This window comes from Gossypium arboreum, chromosome 3 (assembly GCF_025698485.1).
Source record: "Gossypium arboreum isolate Shixiya-1 chromosome 3, ASM2569848v2, whole genome shotgun sequence".
NCBI classification, from domain to species: domain Eukaryota; kingdom Viridiplantae; phylum Streptophyta; class Magnoliopsida; order Malvales; family Malvaceae; genus Gossypium; species Gossypium arboreum.
The window spans coordinates 138,638,758-138,661,556 of record NC_069072.1 but is presented as its reverse complement, the minus strand read 5'-3'; the positions used below and the strand labels follow the sequence as shown (position 1 = coordinate 138,661,556).

General features: G+C 31.2%; 2 protein-coding genes and 1 pseudogene across 3 annotated transcripts; 1 reads left to right on the top strand and 2 right to left on the bottom strand.

The window, feature by feature from the left end:
* The first annotated feature begins 239 nt into the window (after positions 1-239).
* LOC108475121 (BTB/POZ and TAZ domain-containing protein 3-like) lies at positions 240-1,825 on the top strand (annotated as a pseudogene).
* A 5,840-nt stretch (positions 1,826-7,665) lies between these two features.
* Positions 7,666-10,295, bottom strand: LOC108474816 (sm-like protein LSM36B). Of its 2 annotated transcripts, XM_017776841.2 has the most exons (5): positions 10,161-10,291; positions 9,338-9,442; positions 9,017-9,175; positions 8,028-8,141; positions 7,666-7,930 (listed from the first exon to the last, which is right to left on the bottom strand). In XM_017776841.2, exons 3-5 carry the CDS (start codon positions 9,129-9,131, stop codon positions 7,884-7,886), a joined length of 276 nt encoding a protein of 91 aa, XP_017632330.1. In that variant the 5' UTR covers positions 9,132-9,175; positions 9,338-9,442; positions 10,161-10,291; the 3' UTR covers positions 7,666-7,883. The 2 variants fall into 2 exon arrangements, with proteins under 2 accessions (XP_017632330.1, XP_017632329.1); XM_017776840.2 differs by lacking the exon at positions 9,338-9,442 and having other exon boundaries at positions 10,161-10,295.
* A 2,124-nt stretch (positions 10,296-12,419) lies between these two features.
* LOC108476066 (formin-like protein 2) lies at positions 12,420-16,336 on the bottom strand. The gene is made up of 4 exons (XM_017778133.2): positions 14,428-16,336; positions 14,148-14,347; positions 13,696-13,940; positions 12,420-13,548 (listed from the first exon to the last, which is right to left on the bottom strand). The coding sequence occupies exons 1-4, from the start codon at positions 15,963-15,965 to the stop codon at positions 12,733-12,735; spliced, it is 2,799 nt and encodes a 932-aa protein (XP_017633622.1). The 5' UTR covers positions 15,966-16,336; the 3' UTR covers positions 12,420-12,732.
* Between the last annotated feature and the right edge of the window lie 6,463 nt (positions 16,337-22,799).

Sequence of the window (22,799 nt, the reverse complement as noted above, 5' to 3'; positions counted from 1 at the left end):
AAGACACTTTCAATGTCTAAAACTCTCAACACACTATGCAGCCAATTCCCTCCCTTTACAAAGCAAAGAACTCCAAATACTCTATAATTTTTTATTTTTTATTTTTTGTGAAATTACAATAAGGAAATCCCATAAATAAGCAAACAATGACTACCCTAAAGGCAAGTTTCAACTAAGAAACTGCAAACATCTAAAATCATTAAATTTAATTTTTTTTATAAATGAAAGCAATTCGAATGATGCGAATACAACAAGCAGTAAATACCTTTTTAGCTCGGCACCTCTTCCCTAATAAGCTCATAGAGCCCTCTAGCCGTTTCTCCATGGACCTGCCTAACCTGCCTACTATGACCCCATGGAGCATATCAGGGGATTTCAACTCAGACCTGTAGAATCTTTCTTAGGTAGCCAAAAACTCCATTTGCACTTCAACCTCATGCTGTGGAATGCAACAACATATCTCCATATATCTCCAATACCATGGCGTACTGTTGATCTAATGAGGGTAACTTCTTCCTCCAATCCCACAGCATGATGTTGAAGTGCAAAAGAATCAATGGAGTTTCTGGGTACCCAAGGAAGGATTCTACTGTTCTGAGTTGAAATCCCCAGATACGCTCTGATGGGGTCAACCTAGGCAAGTTACGCCCGTCCATGGAGAAACGGCTAGGAGCTCAAAGAGCTTATTAAGAAAGAGATGACCTTGCTAATAAGATATGCACCAATTTTATCATCCACTACTTGTTGGTATTGGCCTTTATATGTGGTATTCATCTAAAGAGTGTGAGTGAAGTGTAGGTGGAGGGGAATAAATGGAGTGAGCACCGAAAACGTGATCGATACCCTTTTAATTTGTTGGCTCGGAAATGCGATGCACCAAGGCTCGTCCTCATTTGTGTTCGTATGGTCGTAAAGAAAATCCGTATCTTCAACCGAAGGATGGAAATTGATGAAACGTATTTATCCATATATTGAGCAAGAACTTGTCGAGTCCGTTGTTGAAGCGGATTCTGTATGTCGAACTCGAGCCCTTATCGTTTTTCGATTTATGGTTATATTGTTATGAGATTGTCTTCTTTTAATTGCTTTCTTTTTCCCTTAGAAAAAGCAAGAGAGGAAAAGGAAAATCGAAGAGAAAAAGGTCTATACGCAATTATATGAAGCGATGGAGGCCCTTCTTCACATTTGCAAAGATGGTTGTCGAACTATTTGTCCTCGTGACAAAATGCTGAAAGGAAACCAGATTGCCTGCAATTTTCCAGCTTGTAAAGGACTCGAAGCTTTAGTCCATCATTTCTCCGGTTGTAAGACTCGAGTTCCCGGAGGATGCGGTCATTGTAAACGCATGTGGTAACTTCTCGAAATTCATTCCCGTATGTGCAACGAACCCGATTCTTGTAAGGTTCCTCTTTGCAGGTAAGCAAACCTTCGACCAAAACTCAAATTTGTGTGTCATATGTCAATCGAAATGTTGGTTTCATTAGAACACATCAGTGACATACACAATGCTTCAAAACCGGACGGATAGCCGATTCGAGGGACTAAATCGTTGTTCTTTTTAATGTTTCGTAGGCATTTTAAGGAGAAAATACAGCAGCAATGCAAGAAAGATGAGACTAAATGGAAGCTATTGGTTAACAAAGTTATTGCAGCAAAAAATGGAAGCTATTTGTTCTCCTCTAGGTGATATATATATATATATATATATATATGGCATTACCATGTATTTTTAGTGGAATGGTTAATGCTTCATATAAATTACACAAGTTTGAAAATGGGAAAATAATAATAGAATGTTAATATGAGTTAATTACAAAATAAATACTCTTTTTTTTTTTTTGTTCTTCCATTTTCTTTAAATGTTCCATATTGAACTAATTTCAAGAACAGTCCTTTCATTTTCATATTTTAAAATGTAAATCCAATTATTAATACCGTTAATTTTTTTATTAAATTTGCTGGTGCGATATTTTGATATAGAAAGAATACTCACTTGATAAGTAACAAGAAAACGAAATTGTTATGAACTTGAATTTAACATAAAAAATATATTTAACGTGTTCATAGTTGGACCTATATTTTAAATATGAAAAGTAAATGAATTAGATTAATTTCCTAAAATAAAATAAGAGGATTAAATTATAAATATACGAAGAATACAAGACTTAAAGATATTTTAACCAAAATTTAATATAATAGTATTTAAATTTTATGTATATTGAATACACATAAAATTAAAATCTTTTAACAAATAAATACTTTTAATGTAATTATATATTCTATTTTTAAAAACAAAAATATTTTGAGAAGCCAAACGAAACTTAATCTTCTTTTCTGAATATAATTCAGCTTTCGTAATTTATCATCATCAGAATCATCATTTACGTCTTCGTTTCTCCGTGTTTATCCGAGAATTTGTACATGTCACCTATGTTTGATATAGATATCCGTATCTAACACTCACTCGAAATCCAATTAATTTATGTTACATATGTCTTCGATATATCAAAGTATTTCCCATACGGATGACTCTATAACCCATCCCTAATCAATAAATAGGAGGATAATGTGCTTCAGCATACTCGAACCCACATCCTCTTGCATTGACAACAATACCCATGCCAATCAAGCTAAGACTCAATCAACAAAATTAAATTTTTTTTTTAAAATTATGTGTTTTGGGGGTTTAACAAATTAAACCTGTTGATGCAAGAGTTTCCTTAATGCTGCAACATCTTTGTTCCTAACAAGCTCTTTGGCATTGCTCAACAGTGTAACGTATTCATCATACATACCATTCTGAATCAAATAGATAGTCATGGACATCAAATGTTATGAACAAATATATATATACACACTGAAAATCCAAATTTTAAGTCGGTTTAAATATATACTAGATTATGTCACACCAATGACTTGAATGAATTTTTTTAAATAATTTCGTGATCATTTTGTAATTTTTTTTACGTTGAATGACCAAAACATAAACTTATGAATAGTTTAGCGACATTAGGTGTAGTTTACGTACCCACAATATTATTGACTAGCATGTAAATTTATTAATCATGGTAGATTAGATTTCCAAACAGCCACAAGTGATCGAATAACAATAATAAAAATTCATATAATCACTTTAACAATTGCAAACCAACGATTTTATCAATCTAGGCCTACTAGTAATATTGTAAAAGTAGATAAATCAAATTACGCTGAATCAAAGTATAGGTGCCGAATCATAAATTTCAACATGAAAAATGGACTAAAACCACAATTAAACCTCTAAGACGGGCAGATCTAGGGGGTTTGTAGGGTCCCTTAAAATGAAAAATTTTCTATATAGGCCCTTTATAAAGTATAAAATTTTAAATTAGTAATAGTGAAATTACACTTGGGCCCCCAAAATGATAAAATTTTGATTTAATCCTTTAAAATTATAAAAATTGTTTAAAAATTTGTTGTCTTGAAAAATTATTTTTAAAACACATCACATTTAAATTGTCTATGCAATAGATTATTTTAAGAGACTATTTTAAGCCATCATTAAAAAGAAAATAAGGAAAAAATGAAATTCAAGTACTAAAACTTTAATAAATTATAATTGTCTTACAAAATTTTGTAGTAATGATGTAGTGCTTAGATCAAGACCATTGAGTCTACGTTGGCTTCTACCCATCTCTTTAATGAGCTTCCTCTCTATGACCAAATTATTACTTCCATGGGAAATGCTTTTGAAAGCTCTGCAAATATTATTAAATCACTTGTGAATTTTGGTCCCAACGCTAATTCACTGAGCTGGTTCAATGAATTAATTAGAACTTAAAGTAACTCGAATAAGTAAATTCAGTGGCAACGTTGGTGGAAGGCACGCACCTGATCCTCTAAAATGAAAATTTTCACTTTTAGACCTCTAGAATTGATAAGATTTTAAGTTAGTATATGGTAAAATTATACTTTAACCCCTCAAATGATAAAAAAAGATTAGGTGCCAAATTAAAAAAAAAAAAGAGTCAAGTTCGGGTACCAAATTGGATCCCAAAAATTTAAGTACCAATTTAAGAAAAAAGTATCAAGTTTGGATACTAAATTTGACAAAAAAATATTTAGATATCAAATTAAGAAAAAATGTAAAGTTTAATTAGATACCAAATGTTATATTAAGCGATTATTTTAGTAACACATTATTAGCCAGAAACTGACTACTTATTATTTTAAGCATTTAACGCGTGAATTCAAGAACTATTTTTAAATTTTTATCAAATTTATATTACAATTTGAATAAAAAATTATCTCATATTTTAAAATTAAAAATCAAATAAACAAATAAAATGGTTAGAAATGTAGTATTTTGGATAGTAAATATGGGGTTTTAAAAATTATTTGTATGAATGATAACACCTACTATGATAAAATTCCTATAGTTTAACCTAAGTGTACTAAGTGCTTAGAAACCTAAGGCTTAACCGAGACTTATAATTAGAAGAGAAAAGAATACTTTTATTAATGCATAATACAATAATAATATGGCATATACTTCTCTACTGCACACGCTTAATTATCTCTTTTTTATTATCACATGAATAAAAGTTCTGACCCCTATTTATAAAATTTAGTGATAGTTAAGTTGTCGACACATGTCAACATCCTTACCATTAATTTCAAAAATGTCTATTAACTAAAATGTTCATGTATAATATCTAATTTTCTAGAAAATATGCTATTTCTTTATTATATATATACATTCTAGAATATTCCAAAGAAACTATCTCTTAAAAGTTAAGTTTGACTTTTATGTAGAAGTTACATTGACTTTCAAAACTCCCCCTCAATGCAAACTTCTTTCTACTGATGATTTGCAGATCATACCGAGTGCTTATCTGAACTTCTCAAACTTTGGTTAATTAGACTCTTCGTGTTTATGTCTGCAACTTGCTCATCTTATCTGAACTTCTCAAACTTTGGTTAATTAGACTCTTCGTGTTTATGTCTGCAACTTGCTCATCTGCCTTTGTTCGCACTATCTTGATCTCTCCTTCAAGGACATTCTCACGAATATAATGATAGTGCACTTCTATATGTTTTTTTCTTGCATGAAATATCAGATTCTCTGCTAGACGTATGGTTGATAAATTATTGCAAAGAAGCCTTACTTGATAGACTATTGGCTGATGAAGTTCTTCCATCAGTTGTTTCAGCCAAGTGTACTCTCTTGTGCCGCTAATGTTGTCAATCGATATTCTGCTTCAGTGCTTGATAATGACATTGTTGGTTGTCTCTTGCTGCGCCATGATATTGCTCCTAATCTAAGACTGAAGATGTACCCAGTTGTTGATCGTCGCGAATCATAGTCACCAACATAGGGCATCACAATATCCAGCCACCAGACATTCTTTTGTTTTCTTATATAAAATACCAAAATTAATGGTGCCTTTAACATACCTCAAGAGGCGTCGTATTGCATCGAGATGAGGCTTCTTAGGATTGCTCATGTATTGACTAGCCACTCCAACAGATTAAGCTTTCCGTAATTTTACTGATACAAGGCAGTCCCGAAACACATAGTCAGTCGATTTTGGACCCCTTCCACACCTAGGGCAAGCAATATTAATACTTATTCTTCTAGTGTACAAATTGACTGAAGTAGGCAAATAGTTCCAGGAAATTCTCCAAAGTGTAATTTTTTGTTTTGTGGTTAGATTTAGTTTCCACAATTTCTTGTAAAAAAGCCTCTATGGCATTTTGGAGGTTTGTAATATGTAAATCCTGATTATTTTCAAGAAAAAGTTTGTATGCACTTCTCACAGAGAAAACTCCTGTAGGCTCGCCTCTCCACCAATCAAGTCCTCATGCTCCTTAACAGCTAGAGGAATTCTTAATATTTTTTCCGAAACGCTACCCACAAAGGTATTCCTTATTAAAATCTCATTCCAACTCCTACTCGAATGATTAATTAGCTCAGAGATTTTTGTTATCCTACTATCATTAATCTCACCATATACCTTATTTTCAACCCCCATCAGCCACACATCATCAAGAATAGAAATTTGATCACCTTTGCAAACACGCTAACCAAGGCCATCTTTCAACAAACCGTTCGAAGACCAAATGCTAAACAAGGTATATGAAGGTAGATTCCCTAACCTCACCTCCATAAAATCACAATTCGGATAATACTTTGCCACATCTGTTTAGCTAACAATGTGATATTAAACTGATTTAAGCAACAGAACCCCCAGCTCCATTCTCTTTCAGCTCACACAAACTAGCCCACTGACACCAATGAATACCTTTCTTATTATGACTTTTCTGCCACCAAAATCGAGCAATTATACTCACCAACTCACCACACAATGTTTTAGGTAACAAAAAGCATGACATTGAATAAGTTGGAATAGCTTGCAAAACAGTCTTAATGAATACCTCTTTACCTCCTTGCGATAATAGTCATGTACTCCAACTATCAATTCGTTTTTTGATCCGATCCTTAAATGATTGAAAAGCGATCTTCTTCCTCCAACCCACCATATTTGGAAGTTCCAAATATCGTTCTATTTCATTTGATGAGCGAACCCCCAACACACTTGAAACCCCAAATCGATCCCCCTCAGAGGTACTCAGACTGAAATAAACGAAGGATTTATCATAATTGATGCGCTAACCAGAACAATTTTCATATTCCTACAAGATTTGTTTCAAAGCAATCGCCCCTCGTTTCATTGGCAAGCTCGAGATGTTTTGTATGTAAAAGCTATATTTATAGAAAAAGTTTTATGCAAAACACCAATGAGACTTTGGTTAAAATGATAAAATTAAATATCCGGAACCTTTATGTTCAAAATCAAAGTCCACATGTGAGTTTTTTTAAAATTTTATATAAAAATTAAGGTTGACAAAAAAAAAATCCAAACCCAGTGGGTTCTAATTTGATAGGGTTGAGTTTAGAAAAACTCACCTGTCCCAGAGTAATGACCAAATCTCCATTTTTATATATAATATTAGTTTAAAAAATATGATAATAAAATATATATTAATATTTACTTTAACATATTTAATAATATCATTAAAAATAATAATAATTAAAAACTATTATTCTATTTTGATAAAAAAATATAAAAATTATGGTGTTAGCAGATCAAGTCGGAGTTCAGTATAGCTTTTATTTTTCGAGTCAAGCCCTGGGATATATGGGGTTGGTTAAGTATCGGGTGATGTTGGGGGTACAATTGGGTTGGAATTAGGATGGGCAAATATTTGGTTTAAATAATAGTTATAAAGTCAAAGCTTTAGAAATTATGTTAATTTTGAAATGTGTATTTTAGATTTTATATAAAATTATAAAAATACACTCATAAAAATATTTAATATTTTGTAAAATAATAAATTTTTTATCATTTCTCAATTGAATCCATGTCTAATTAACTCATTACACCTTTTCAATCAAGGGTTTAAAACCTACTCATAGAATAGATTTGATTTCATTGTACAGTACATAATATATTTACTGATTTTTTTGTCAGTAACACATAAAAATAGTAAGCCGCCATGATATTTCATATGCGATGATATATTTGCCACATCAAAATTTAAAAATAACAAACTTAATGAAGTTAATAGTGCCATTTGATCTAGACTAAAATTTCAAAACTTTAAAAGTATAAGAATCGAGAATGACCAAATTAAAATATATATAAACTAATGCCACAACTTACACATAATACAAGGATTAATGGTAGAATTTAACAAATAAAAAGACTCGTGCATTTGGAAGAGAATAACATTGTGGCAAAAAGAAGAGTCGCTTCAATTTGTAATAAAAATCAACATACAAACTTAGAATAGGAAAAGGGCACATTGGTCTTGAAATTTAAGTTAAAACTCTCAACACATTATGCACCATCAGCTAATGTCCTCTTTGATGTGCTTATATAAAGTACTGCATAAGTAAAAATGAAAATTCACCATCATTGCCAACGAAAATGCACAACTGATAGAATGAAAAGTGTTATTAAGGTTTATATAAGAATCGTTACCGTTATTCCCGCGAATAAATGCGTCGCCATATTTGTTTTTTAATTGTCCATTGACATATTCTTCTGTTTGTTCCATAGCTATGTTCATATATCCATCTAGGCAAGCTAGGATACCTGTAAAAGAGGCCGGGATATTAAGGACATAAAACTCTGGAGAAGACGTGTTATATTGCTCCTACTTTTCATTTTTCTTGAAATACTCTGTTAGACACATATCTAGACTTGGGAATGGATATATGATCTCTCAAATTCATGAAAAAGGGTAATATACAGGGACTAATTTGCCCATTTTTTGAGTAAAGCGGACAAAATGCATTTTGACCCATAGTACAAGAGCCTCCATGGTACCTTTACCCACAAAAAAACTTCTAAAAATTAGTGAACAACCCCACGTTTGGACACGTATCAAACACACTTGAGCCTGAGTAATATAGACCCTCGGCATGGGAAAGAGTGTAAAACCTGATGTTTTCAAGAAAGTAAACCAGTACTCGTTTACTTTTCTGAGAATTTGAGCTAAGCTCTACACACGCATGAAAGAGAAAGTCTTCGTGTAATAAACAAAACTCAAACAAGCTGTCATGAACATACCCGTGTTTGGAAACATTATCTGTATTCAACACACTCGAGTTCGAATAGCATAGACTATAAGCATTAGAAAAAAAGTGAAAAACCGTGATGTTTACAAGAAAGCAAGTGGTAATCATTTCCCTGTTCGAGAATTTGAGTTAAGCGTTACACATGCATGAAAGAGACAGAAAAACTTCATGGGACAAACAAAACTCAAACAAGCTGTCAATCCAAATCTATCTCCAAGAACAGACACTATGAAGATGTTTGGTCTTTAACTTAATTCAAGACATAAACAGTCATAATTGAACTTAAAAAATTGAAGAAGAAAACGAATAAATAAATCTAAAAGGATAATGTAACAGAAACATATATAGACGACACAATCATAAAGCCAGAAAGAGCAAAGAGTAACCAACCTCTATAATCAACACCGGAATTAAGTTTCACGACAACTGGTCGACCACGAATCGATTTGAGGAAATCTGCAGGTGTTTTCGTAGTTGCCGACCCTTTCTCTCCTGTTGTACTCATCTTCCTTACGGTAATTATACCAAAAGCTTTCCCAGCGTACAAAACTACAAACCATATGACAGTTACAGTCAAGCGAATAATCCCATGGAAGTAAGCATACAAAAATCAAACAAATGAGCAGACAACAAGGAAGCCAAGCTATTAAGGCTAGCATAAATGGATAGTGCATACACACACAGACAAACACATACGTATATTAACCATACATGCTTACGAATCCCCAGTAATGAACATCACGAGTCCACACGAACTGATTCAAACACATCATATCAAATTCAACCTAGCAACATCCAAATTGCATTTTGCCCCCACTACACAAAAAAAGAGCAAAATAATCATTATATGTTAAATCAAAGAGCAAACTTGTCCTGTTTAAAAATCCATCCATTTCTGCTATTAAAAATTGGTCCTTGTAGGACAGCATAAATGAAATTTTTAACAAAAAAGACCAATTTGCTATTTGTTCTAATGTACAGGGATTAATTTGCCCATTTTTCAAGTAGAAGTGGCAAAATGCAATCTAACTCCAGGGAAAAAGTACTCTATGGTACTTTTAGATACTGGATTTTCATATTATATAAATTAAAAACAACATCTCGCAACTCATATATATATATATATATATATATATATATAAACGCAGCCAATTCCCTCCCTTTACAAAGCATAGAACTCCAAATACTCTATAAATATTTTTTTTTTGTGAAATTACAATAAGAAAATCCCATAAATAAGCAAACAATGACACACTGCAAACATATAAAACAATTAAATTTAACTTCTTCTTTTTAAATGCAGTCAGAGGTTAACCTAAAAATCTAAACATCAAAATTAAGAATCCATTCTCTTCAAAGAAAAAATAGAATCCATAAAAAGGGTACCCATGATTATAAAAACTCAAAACAAATTCAAATAAACAAGAGGCGGAAATACATAGGTGAAGCCAAAATAGGGTCTTCAAGCTGACACAAGTAGCTCAATGGAATCTGAATTTTTTTTTAAAAAAAACTGCAGCAAAATAGAGCTTACCTTGACAGTTCGACGACAATTCGTTCTCAAAGGGAATGGGTACTGTGTAATTTGCTTATATATTTTGGGATCTGAGAATGGCTATGTTAGCGGGTCGTTTAAAATTACGAACCCTAGTCCGTGTTCACTAAATTACGTTTTTACCCTTTAAATATTATCAATGTTTCGGATGCTTAAAATCTATATTAGTCCCTGTACTCTTCATAAATTCAGAATTTAGTCCCTATACTTTTATTTCTAGCAATTCAGTCCCTCTACTTCCCAGATTTCAAAATTTAAGTCCAATTCTTAACCCTGTTAAATTATTTTGTTACAGTCAAGTTCATTTCAATATTATTTTTTAGTTGCATGGCTATCAAGGGAGCATTTTTTTATTTCAAAATGTCACATCAACAAATTTAAAGAAAAAATTTAACATTGTTAACGGTTCGACATGAATTTTAAAATCTAAAAAAGTAAAGAGACTAAATTCCTGAAAGGAAAAGTACAGGGACTAAATTTTAAATTTGAGAAAAGTACATGGATTGATGGCATATTATAACCTTTTCAAATATATGATCTATTTCTGAATTTCATCCCTTTAGTTTATAATATTTGAGAAGCTAGTCCTTTAATTTGTTGGGATTTGGTCATCATGCTCTACGAAAACTCAAAACTTAGTCCAATTGAGTAACGCTACTGAGTCTTATCATTGAATTTGGCTTAACTCGGAATTTAATCAAAGCTTAAAGTGATTATTGGATATTGAGGATTCTCAAACCATAAAATACATGCACCGAAACACCTTTGTCACGAGCTCCTCCATCATGATTGATCCACCTTGCCTGCCTCAATGTCTTCTCCATTGTCACAAGCTCCATCACTATAGACCCACCCTGCTTCACTCATTGCGGTGCTCAATGTGAAGTCAAGCAATTAAGGATGACTCTAATACCATTTATCACGAGATTATTAGCCTGTTCCCAAAACACATGTATGATAGTATCTGCAATAAACCCGATTTTACGTCCAAATATCTTTCCTTTCTTTTTTGATGTGGGATCCTACCTACTTTTTAGAGCACTTAGCATGACATTAACACCATACATAGCTTGATTGGATTTATCTCTGTCCCTAAACAATTTGTTTAGATGAAACCATGACGTAAACTAAACTATAGGTCACCGATTTTTTTTTTGTCATGATTTGTTTTTTTTTTCAGTTAATCATAATTTTTTTTTAAATTGGCCGCCTTAGTAATTAAGATTTTTTTTGTCCATTTCTATTAATTTCACTAACGAGAAGGTAACGCGACAGTAGAAAAAGTTGAATAATAATAAATTTAGATCTCAACTTTTACATACTATATTAGTTTAGACATAATTTTAAAATTAACCCTTAAAATTTACAAATAATCTCAATTTTATCTTAATTTTAAAAATTTAAAGAAATATATAAGTGTAAAAATATTTTTTTAAATATAATAATAAACTTACATTTTATATTAATATTAAATAAAATAATTATATTAAGATAAAATTTATGAAGGTGATGGGAGGAGAGAGGGGGAAGACGTGGGGAAGGGAGAGGAGAGGAGTTTTAATTTTTATTTAATATTAATATAAAATATAAATTTAATATGATATTTTTAAAAAATATTTATGTATATCTATTTATTTTTAATTTTTTAAGAATTAGGATTAAATTAAGACCATTTGAAATTTTGAGGGTTAATTTTTAAATTTATGAATAAATACAATATGTAAAAGTTGAAGGCTAAATTTTTTATTAATTGATCTTTCAATTGCCACATCGCCCTCCAGTTAGTGCAATTAATGAAAATACACAAAGAAAAATCTCGATTAATTAAATGATCAATTTTAAAAAGTTCATAACTGAATGACCTATAGTGTAATTTACCCTTACCATCTTAAACCATTGAAAAGCCCAATGGATCAACTATCTTTATGCCATGCCCAAATCTCCCTATGCCTTACTAGATACAAACAAATTGCATTTCCCAATCATATCATACATAGCATTAATTTGATTGGACATGCTCTTCAAGTGCTGTGTCCCCACTCATAATTCACATCAACACATGTCTGAATTTTCACCTTGTTCAAAAATTATTTCAAGATTTTTCACGCAACCCACCTTTTATTACGTCATCTTTGTCAGAAGTCCACTAATACCCAAAATAGGCTTTAATACCCAAGAAAAACATCATTGTCTAACCCTAATCTGCAAATCATTGTCCACTTCATTCTGCTACAATAATGGCATCAACATTACATATAAGATTGATTGAAAGTGGATTATTTACAGGATAGGTCCTCTAGTTTTTTATCACTTACATAATTTCCTCTTGTATATATTACACATAACCAAAACAAGTTCCAAAATCTTGTTAAAAGTCTAAAACATATTTTTAAGTACAGATTTAACCAACAAAAAGAAAAAAAGAAATTACACATTATATATTATAATGTAGGACATTTTTACTAGCAAAAGCACATTCGGATTATGAAAATGAGGCCCCGGTTAGATATTGGGTTTTTCGCGATGATGACGATGGGATTTACCCGAGGAACTATGACGAGGATGATGAGGTTTCGTCATCTGAGGAACTGTAATGCTGCGTGTTGAGTCCAGGGAAAACCGGGGGCGGAATGGGATTCAGTAACGGTCGTGCCGAACTGTATATTGTTCTCTCGTTGACCTTTGCGACTTCCTTGCATACTTGATCGAGGATCGAAAGGAAGTCTCTTACGACCATGAAGATACGGAACGGATGAGCTTCTTCCTTGGTTGAGTTTCCGTGGAAGTACTCGGTTATCTCCTTTACCATCGAGAGGGCAACTCGGTCTTGTGCTTGGATCTGTATGATCTCTTCTTCCGCCTTCTTTAGGAACTCGTTCATTGATTCCGAGAATTTCCGGCAGCTGTCTTTCAAAGCAACCTCTTCATTTAGTTTTATGACTTCTCGGATTTTAGAAATGCCAGTTGCAAGTTTTGCAACATCAATGCTGAGAACATCTGAGTCCATAGCGGCAGCTTTCTTCACGTTGGTTAGCTCCCCACTTAAACTGGACACAACTTCCAGGCCAAGTTTACGAAACTCAACATCATCTTGAAGATCGGATTGTAGTATTTTCTCAGCTTTCGGGTTCTGATTGGCATTGGAAAGACGAGAACCTTCGGCTCTGATGATTTCCTGCACAACAAAATGCAGAAGCGTGGTTTTTCCATCCGTTCCCTTTACATCAACGAGCTTTAAGAGTGTGTCGAGCTTGAAAGCATGGGCGTCCCCTCGGTTGGTACCAACATTCATACGGTTCCCGGTTTTAAGCACTGCCTCCAAAAGCTTAAGAAACATTTTGCTATTCCGTAACTCTCCACAAGCGGCCTGCCAATATGAGAAAAAACAGATAAACCGAAACATTAAAATCCTTCGTTATGAATTGGTAAAATATCAGAATATCAAGAATAAAAGTTAAAAAAAGGGAACAACATGCTCATGCAAGTGGCATACACACGGGAAGTCAAAACTTACCTCTAAAGTTTCAAAAGACCTTTTCAGGTACTCGATTTCAGAGTCGAAATTAGCAATGTAAAGCATCGCATCGACCCTCTTGAAGGCAAAAGGTATGTCGAGCACAGCCTTGAGGAATTTCTCAGCCGGACCTAGCTTGAATAGGGACTCATCAGTGAAATCCTTCAGCTTACGCTCTTCTTCGTTCGTTGGAGCCATCTTTAATAAGCTTTCTAGGAGCTCAGTCCCAAGAGTGTCTGAATTACCTGTTAGCAGTGAAAAAAGTCTAAACAATTTAGAGATAAACCAAAAGCAGACTGCAAATACGTGACAAATTAGTAACCTGTCTTAACTCTAAAGGACACAGAACTAGTTCATATACCAAAGCTACAAAAGGGTTCGGTTTTGTTTGAATATCAAACTCAACATATTCCGGTAATGGCATAAGTAAATCATATCAAGCTCGGGCTTACCTTCCATGAGAGCTTCACAGACTTCTTCAATGGTAACATTCAATGCCCTCAATAGAATCGCAATGTTTTGAGACTTCTTCGGATCGAGAACACGATTTTCTTGATTAACAGACGGCAAACTCTGCCTACGACCGTTTTCTTTAGTAGCCGAATTCAAATTATTCGCCGTAAACAACGTCTCGATCATTTCCTCATTCAACCTGCAAGCACCATTACAACATAAATGTAATTCAAAACTATAAACAGATACATAAATGTAATTCAAGACCATGAATCTTACTGAAATGAGCTTGCTTTTATTTGATCCCACACCATAGCCCGATCCGAACTCGCTCGAACTTTATCCCAATGCAAAGGTTTCAGTTTCGGTTTCGGGGTCTCAGCTGTAGTCTTCTCTATGGATTCATTGTTCTGTAACACCACTGGCCTGGAAGGTGCAACGAGAACCGGTGGACCACCAGGTTCAGGGTTTTTCGCGGCGGGAACCTCCCAAAAACGTGGTGGAGGAAGCGGTGGAGGTGGTGGTGGAAGCTTTTTATGTACAACCCTTGATGGAGATTCTTTGTTTTGAGCTGAAAAACTTGAACTTCTATCAGGTGAATACCTTTCTGAAGATGATGAAGATAATCTTGCAGATGAAGGTGAGGTTGAAGATGGGTTTTTTATTTGCACTGTATAGATAGGGACAACAGTGGATCTTTGACTCGGTGGACTTGAGTTCAAGAACGAGTTAGAAGGTGAACATGAGTTGGAATATGGGTATGAAGCTGTTCTTGAATTGAAGCTTCGACTACCATAGTTATCGCCATTAAATTCCCTTCTCGAGCTTGACTCTACTCTTACTGCTGGTTCTTGAGGTGCTGGTTGCGGCAGTTGTTTTGGTGGTGGCGGTGGGCTTTCTTTGCCATGTGAAGACCCTCTTGGCGAAAAAAACTCATCTTCTTCAACTTCAATGGTGTTTTCAAAACAACCCAGTGATGGACTTTGAAGGAACTGTTCACCACTTTGAAAGGTTTGAACTTTTGGCAATGGCGGCAATGGGTTTAGCTCCGGTGAGCCAAGCTTTTGGTACGGTGGCGATGAAACACCTAGCTTGATGCCGCCATTGCTTGAAATGGTGGCTTTAGCTGCGTCTACTCTAGTGTTAACTAATGTGCCTAAGTAAAGAAACTCCGAGCTTCGATTCGTTGAAACATATCGCGGCGGTTGTTGTGGTTGTTGCTGCGGTGGCGGTGGTGGAGTAGGTGGTGTTTTTTGAGAAGCATCTGAAGGTGGAATATTTGGAGGGAATAAACGAAGAGAGTCTGAACGGGAAGCTTTGTCGTCGGAGGAAGTGTTTTGGTGGCTACGATGACGGAGGAAGAGTGTTAAAACGGCGAGAGAGAGGATTATGGCGGCGGCAAGGAGAGCGGAAGAGAGGGAAATAAGAAGGAGGTGACGGCGGTGGGAAGAAGGGGAAGGGGAATGAGGTATGAGCAAAGACGAAATATTGGCGGGAAAAGTAGGGAGTGTGGAAGGTTGCGGCGGAGGAGGCGGCGGAGAAGGGAAAGAAAGGAAGAAAGGACTATGAGGAGTGGAAGGAGGAGTGGTGGAGAAAGGATATTTTGGTTGTTGTTTCAAGTGAGGTTGTGGCTCCGGCGACGTAAGCGGCGAAGATGAAGAAGGAGGATAAACCGGCGGCTGTGAAGTAACCGGGAAAAAAGGCTGGTGGAGGAAACGGCGGTGATACTCGAAACACTCGGCGGTCAACACTGCGGAGAAAAAGAGGAGAACAAACAAAACAACAAAATCCCTCGCTTTAGTTATCAGCATTATCATTTCTCAAAAAGAAAACCCCCACCTCTGAACAACCTTGAAAGCTGCAACAATGGAGTTTTCAGTTTATTACAGAGAAGAACAACAATGGGAGTTTACAAAAAGACCAAACCAGACAACATGGGCATGTATGTCTCAAGTTCCAACTCAAAGTCAGAGAGGGGAAGAACAAGAAGAATGGTAGTTTAAGTTTAGTTTAAGAGATTTAGAGCTATAAACAGACAGACTTTTTCACCACTTTTTTACAGAGATGAAACTTTGAAAGTGATGAACTTTAAACCAAAAACCCAATCTTTCAAAAATTGTAAGAAGAAAAAAATAAACATAATAACAGACACAGTAAACATTAATATGTGAAGTTTACATCCAGGTGTGATGATAATGGAGATTGAAAATTTTGGGGAAATTATGGGGTTTGATCCCTCTACTTATCCTTAAAGAATTTTTTTAATACCATGTCTACAGTTACGCGAATATCTTTTTTCTAAATTTTAAATAAGAGGATAAATACGTTTAATATATATTAGAATCCACGTCTTCCCATTAGATGCTAATTGAATGAAGACTCGGTCAGTTTAATCCTTATTTTGCTTTTCTTACTTTAGTCTTTGAACTTTATTTTCATATTAATTTTAGAATTTAGTAATTTTTAAATTTAATCTCTAAATTCAAATTTTATTACAGTGTGATGATATGACACTTTAAGGTTCTGTCACATCATCACCTATTTTATAAAAAATATATACATTATTTATAATTTTATAATTTTTAGATTTTATGTAATTTTTAAAACAAAATAAGGTCATCATCACACCATATGTAATTCAAATTTAGGGATCAAATTGAAAAAATTATAATGTTTCAAGACTAATATGGATGAAAAATTTACAACCAAGTAAAAATAATATTAAATTTAAAGACTAAATGTTATTTTATCATACCAATATAAAATAAATGGAAGGGTTTTTTCTTAAAATTTTCATCAATATTTTAATTAAAATAATTAATTATATATAATTAAATTAACTAATAAAATTATAAATTAAATGATTAAATTATTTGAATTAAACTATAATGAGGAAAAACCAAAATTTGACTAAAAACAAATTTATATGTTAATTTTTTTCTAACATTTCTTTTACAGTAATATCAAATATTTTACTTTTCATCTTTTAACTTTAATCTCAAACTTTTTTGCTTTTATAGGCAATTCTAAATTAACACAAAAGTGAATAAATTTATTTGTAAAAATAGAAAGGAAAAAATGGAGAAGAGGTTAAAAATGTCAGACAGACAGACATTTTTTCATTATTGGGATTTGCATCATTATTTAAAAAAAAAAAGAACTGTGGTGAGATTCTTGCAATTATATATAAAAGACTTTCTTTTTCCTTTTCTTCTGGGTGTGGTTAAAAGATGAGCTGCTTACACTGTTTTGCCTGTGACTTGATGAGATAATACGGATAGGTATTTATAAGTCGGATTAGATAAATTTTAATTTTAAATTTAATTATAAAACAATTTTTTATTAAATTTAAATAATAAAATAAGTTGATTTAAATAAGTGGAAAGTAAATATCGAGCAAATTGTTCTACCCATAAATATTTTTAAATAATAATTTCACCTTTTATTTTTATATTTTTTATGTTAAATGGTTTAGGGTTTAATAAAATAAAATAAAATTAATATTTGATGCATTATAATTTATCATAGAATAAAATAAAAACATTTAAATATTAATATAATTGTTTCTTTTTGGTTTTTAAATTTAGGGTTTAAAATTTTACGATAATATCTTGAAAGAGAATAAAAAGTAATAAGTATAATTAATATTTAATTATATTTAAATAAAAACATTATTTATTTATAAATGCTCTTTTATTAATATTTTCAATATTTAAAATTAAAATAATATATAAATAAAAATAAAAGCAAATACTTTTCGATCTGATTACTACATTTTTGATCGATTTTCTAATTTCTCGAAAATATTTTTTGATTAAAACTCACAAAATCGGTCCTCAAACTATATTATATTTCTTATTTAGGTATCGATATTTTTTATTAAAAATGAATACTTAGTCTATTAATTTTGTCTCGTTTACTTAAACTCACAATACCAGTCAATTTTATTCGATATCGTACATTTTTTTATATAAAATAAGATTAACTTCGAAAAAAATTGGATGCTTAAATGAAAAATAGTATAGTTTGAGGGGCAATTTTGCAGTTAAACCTATTTATTAAATCTATCTTATTTTTAAGTTCATGAAAGACGCACTTTATCAGGATGAGCTCACGCGCTCACGGGTGCGGCTGGGAATTTGCAAGTGGAAGAGTTGAAGACAGCACAGCATGAGGCAGGATGTAATAAAAAGACACAGATACATACATACATAGTGTACCATATCTTTGTCCTAAAAATCTAAGCATAAACCAACTTAAAATATTTTTTTTCCTTCAAAATCTAACTTAAGCTATGTTTTTGGGATTTGGATTTTGGACATTCTCTATGGTTATAAATATGTTAGAAAGACGTGACTTCGAGTGCGCTGAAGTATATTATCTTCTTATTTAAGGGTTGAAAGGAGTTATAAGCAGTTATAAATATTGTATCGAAAAATAAAAATTAAGAATCGTGATGCCTCATATAAAAATAAATATATATATATATATTTATAGAATAATCTTATTTACTAATAAAACTCGCATTTTCAATATATTAAAGAATAGTTTAATTTTTGTACATGAGTTTTATGTATCATCACTAAATAATAACATTAAATAAAATAAAAAATTGTCACTTATAAGTAAATACTAATATTTTTATTTAAACCTAATTAAATACCAATTAATTATAATTATTGTAAATATTTATAACTCTTGGATTCGGTTTAACGTTTTAGTATTTATTTGTAATTAATTATTATTTAATTATACTTGATTAAAGTTATTAGTATTTGTTTAGGTTAAAATATGTAACTAGTTTTCGTAATTTGACAAATTTAATCTATGTATTTAAAAATTTAAAATTAAGTCCAAGTTATTTATTTAAAATCGAGTTCAATTATTAAAATTATAAGTATTTTCATCAAATTTTATCAATTTGATATGGTATTAGGTTGCTCTCATGTGACGTAACATATAATTGATGAAAATAAACATTCTAAGTTAACAAATTTTAATAAAAATATCAACTATGATAATGATTGGATTGGGTTTTAAATTGAAAAAGTTTTGTAAAGTACATGTAACATATCACAAACAAATTTTAACCATTTATTTTATAGGTGAAAGCACCTGCAAAGTCCTTTTATTATATGGACTAAATCAAATTAGTCCCTCTACTATTAAACAGATCAATTTAATCCATGTACTATTAAAAAGAATTAAATATGATCAAATTGGAATAGAATTAACATTTATGGTTTAAAAATGACATGAAAATGATTTTTTTATCTAAAGTTCAACTCCAAATAAAATATTTCATGCACAAAATCATAAAAAGCTTTCAAAATATAAGTACATTGAACACTAAATGTTTAATATTTGAAATTTGAACTTAATTTATTCTTTTTAATAATACAATGACTAAATTGATCAATTTAATAGTAATGGGACTAATTTGATATAATTTCTATAGTAGAAAGACCTATTAAGTACATTCACCTTTATTTATAAATCATTCATTGTTTTTTGTTTTATTCAACGTTTATGTGTAATGATATTAACACAATTAATTTATTTTTATGAAAATAATAATATTTTATTTTCCTCTATTTTTTAATAATATTGGGATTAACTATTATATCCATGATTTTTTTAAATATTTCATTGTCTAATTTGTTGGAGCTAGTATTTTTCATTTGGGATCAATTGCTTTCAAATTCAAACTTTCCTTTTCCTACATTAAAAAAATAATTGTCTAATCAAATAATAATAATAATAATTGGGGACAAACCATCACTTTCATACTAAATAATAATCTTTAATTTAGAAAATATTTTTGAAATGATTATTAAAAATAATAATATTAAATTTGGGTCTAATTATTTTTTGAACAATTTAATTATAGGTTCTCATCATATCTGCTATTTTTAAAATAATGTTTAAAACTGTCTATAGCCCATTCTCAATGCATAGATAGGAGGATAATACGCTTCAGCACACTTAAACTCACATTTTCTATTTTAACAATAATATTCATGTCGATCAATTAAAACTCAATCGAAAATAATTTAATAATCATTATTCATCATAACTAAACACATTAATCTTTTCACATAATAACATAATCATCATATTAATGATTACAAAATCTAATATAGTAATTAGTAATAAATGGAGAAGTTGAATATATTTATTTTTATAGAAAATGCCACTTTATTTGAAATTTGCCAAATACCAACAAAGTATATAAATGCATGCATTGGTTAGTTACCATAAACATGTGATTTCAGGGTATTAAAGGAATTTAAATGTTTTATAAATTAAATTAAGGAAACAAATAAACATAAACATCTCTACATCAAACTAGTCACTAGTCAAGTAGTTTGTTTTAGTTGTTATAAAAATGGTCATTTTACATTTTTAATCTCTTTATTATGTTTACATTTGAAATTTAGTTATTATATTTTAAAATATCATAATTTGGTCCTTTATTATGATTTACTTCCAACCCCAAAACTGCAAATATCTGCAATAGGGTATGCTACTACTATAAAATTATTGGCTTCGCCCTAGTATAGACAATTTTAATTTATCACTAAATAAGCATATAAAAATATTTTATAAAATAAATTATGATTGTTATATTTACATGATTTTATTACACAAATAATACTAGTTTTCAACTTTTAAAATATAAAATTTCAAATAAATTTCAACTTTTTTTCTAAGACCCTTCAGTGTCAAGTTAAAAGAGAGGGTGGACCAAATTTTCCAATAATTAACTCTATAAATTTGCCATTAGCCTTATATCAAGATGGTGTAATATGTTTTGATATGTAGGACCAAATCAAAGAGTAGTAGGAAAATGTCATTATATTTTTGGTTTAATATAATATTTAGTATTTGAATTTGATACTTTTTTTAATTTAGTATTTAAATATTTTTATTTAATTTGGTATCTAGACTTGACATTTTTACCTTTTTTAAACAAAACAACTCTATTGAAAAAACTTTATATATCTAATTACAAACTACACTTGTAATTGCAATTTTCCATTATTTGGTCAACCTTGTTATGGCATATAATGAGAAAAAAAAAAGAGGTACCATTTTGTAGCATTCAAATTAACTAAGTTAATTAGGATGTAATCGAATCGAGTTAAATTTAAATGATAGAAAATTTTCGAATGAATTAACATGAATATTAAAAAAAAATTTAAATTTATTGAACTAAACTGAACCCACACCCCTAAATTTTTTTTTTTGGTAAATAAAATAGCGTTGAGTGATTACAAAAGCAATCAAAAATCAAAAATTCATAAGATTCTTCTGAACCAGCTCCCGCACAGAATGTGGGGGTTCTATAAATATTGGAGTACCTACAAAACTTATAACAGTATGCTTGGCCATGAAATCGGCAACTATGTTAAGAGTTCTAAAAATATGACAGATACAAATCCTCTAATTCTTTTGGTTCAACTTATGAATAGCTCATAGTTCCATAAAATGATTATCAATACATTAATCCAGTCAAATTCTTTATCACAAGAAACTCATTATTACATTTAAGTTCAACATAACAATATCTTTTATCATATAATAAACGTGACCCTTTTAACTTTGACCTCCTGAGCACTTCGTCCTTCTTTAATACTATCGAATAGTCACGTATAAATTTTCATCAGCATCTCTAATGACTCTTCTAATTGTAGCTAAGTAAAAATTAAATGAATCTGCGTCATCATTATTGAACTTAACCCAACCACTTTTGAACTATTATCATTCTACATTTACTATTATTAAAAAATAAAAATTATATTTATTTTTAAAATATTAACAATAAATTTATTATAAAATTTACCGCTTGATTTAAATAAATCCAACATAAAATTACAAAAACTAGTCGGTGGGAATAGACCCATCCGAGCACATCAGATATTCGGGTACGATTTTTTGAAAAGGGCAAGAAAACCCGTGATTCGCGTGGGAAACGACACCTGTCAGTTTTCGTTCCTCGTGCCTCACTGTTCCACCGGCTATTGTCCGTCACCCTTCAAAGAGATGATGTTGTAATTACCTGTGAATATAAATTTATCCAATCCACTTCTGCTTTTACGGAATTACCCCTAAATTTTTATTTTTAATTTTTTTTCTCTGTAGCAAAAAAAGGGGCAGAATATTCATTGATCTATTTTCTTTTTTAAGAAAATAAAGAGAAAAAGGCACCAAAGAAAAGGGGTTTACCAATATTTTATTCTATTTTAAAAAATATTTTTTAGAATAAAAAAGTGTATTAATTCTCTTTTTTGTCGCCAAAAAGAACGTGAAAGGTAAAACCTTTATGCTCCCACCTACCCAAAAGAAAGGTCAAATATGTAATAGGCCCTTGTATTCTCCGAAAATTTAGAATTTAGTCTTATTATTTTTATTTTCAGAAGTTTAATCTATCTGTTTTTCAGATTTGAAATTTTAGGTGAAATTGTTGATACTATTAACATTAGGGGCAATTCCAGAGTTTTTGTCTGAATTGAAATATAACTTTTTTGTGAACCTAAAATAAAATTTTACCTTATATTCACGTACGATTTCATCACTTTTGAAAGGACTACATATTTTTCCTCATAATAACTTTTAATTCTAGCATTTATTAGGTGCCTCAAAATAAT

Bases quoted from the DNA above. Each gene is read 5' to 3' on its own strand.
- LOC108474816 (XM_017776840.2), bottom strand. From the start codon at position 9,131: ATGAGTACAACAGGAGAGAAAGGGTCGGCAACTACGAAAACACCTGCA. The intron at 8,142-9,016 runs GTTGGTTACTCT...CCTCTTTTACAG, and splicing joins TTCCGGTGTTGATTATAGAG to GTATCCTAGCTTGCCTAGAT. The intron at 7,931-8,027 runs GTAACGATTCTT...TTACTTATGCAG, and splicing joins ATTTATTCGCGGGAATAACG to TACTTTATATAAGCACATCA.
- LOC108476066 (XM_017778133.2), bottom strand. From the start codon at position 15,965: ATGATAATGCTGATAACTAAAGCGAGGGATTTTGTTGTTTTGTTTGTT. The intron at 13,941-14,147 runs GTAAGCCCGAGC...CACTGCTAACAG, and splicing joins CTGTGAAGCTCTCATGGAAG to GTAATTCAGACACTCTTGGG. The intron at 13,549-13,695 runs GTAAGTTTTGAC...TCATATTGGCAG, and splicing joins GGTCTTTTGAAACTTTAGAG to GCCGCTTGTGGAGAGTTACG.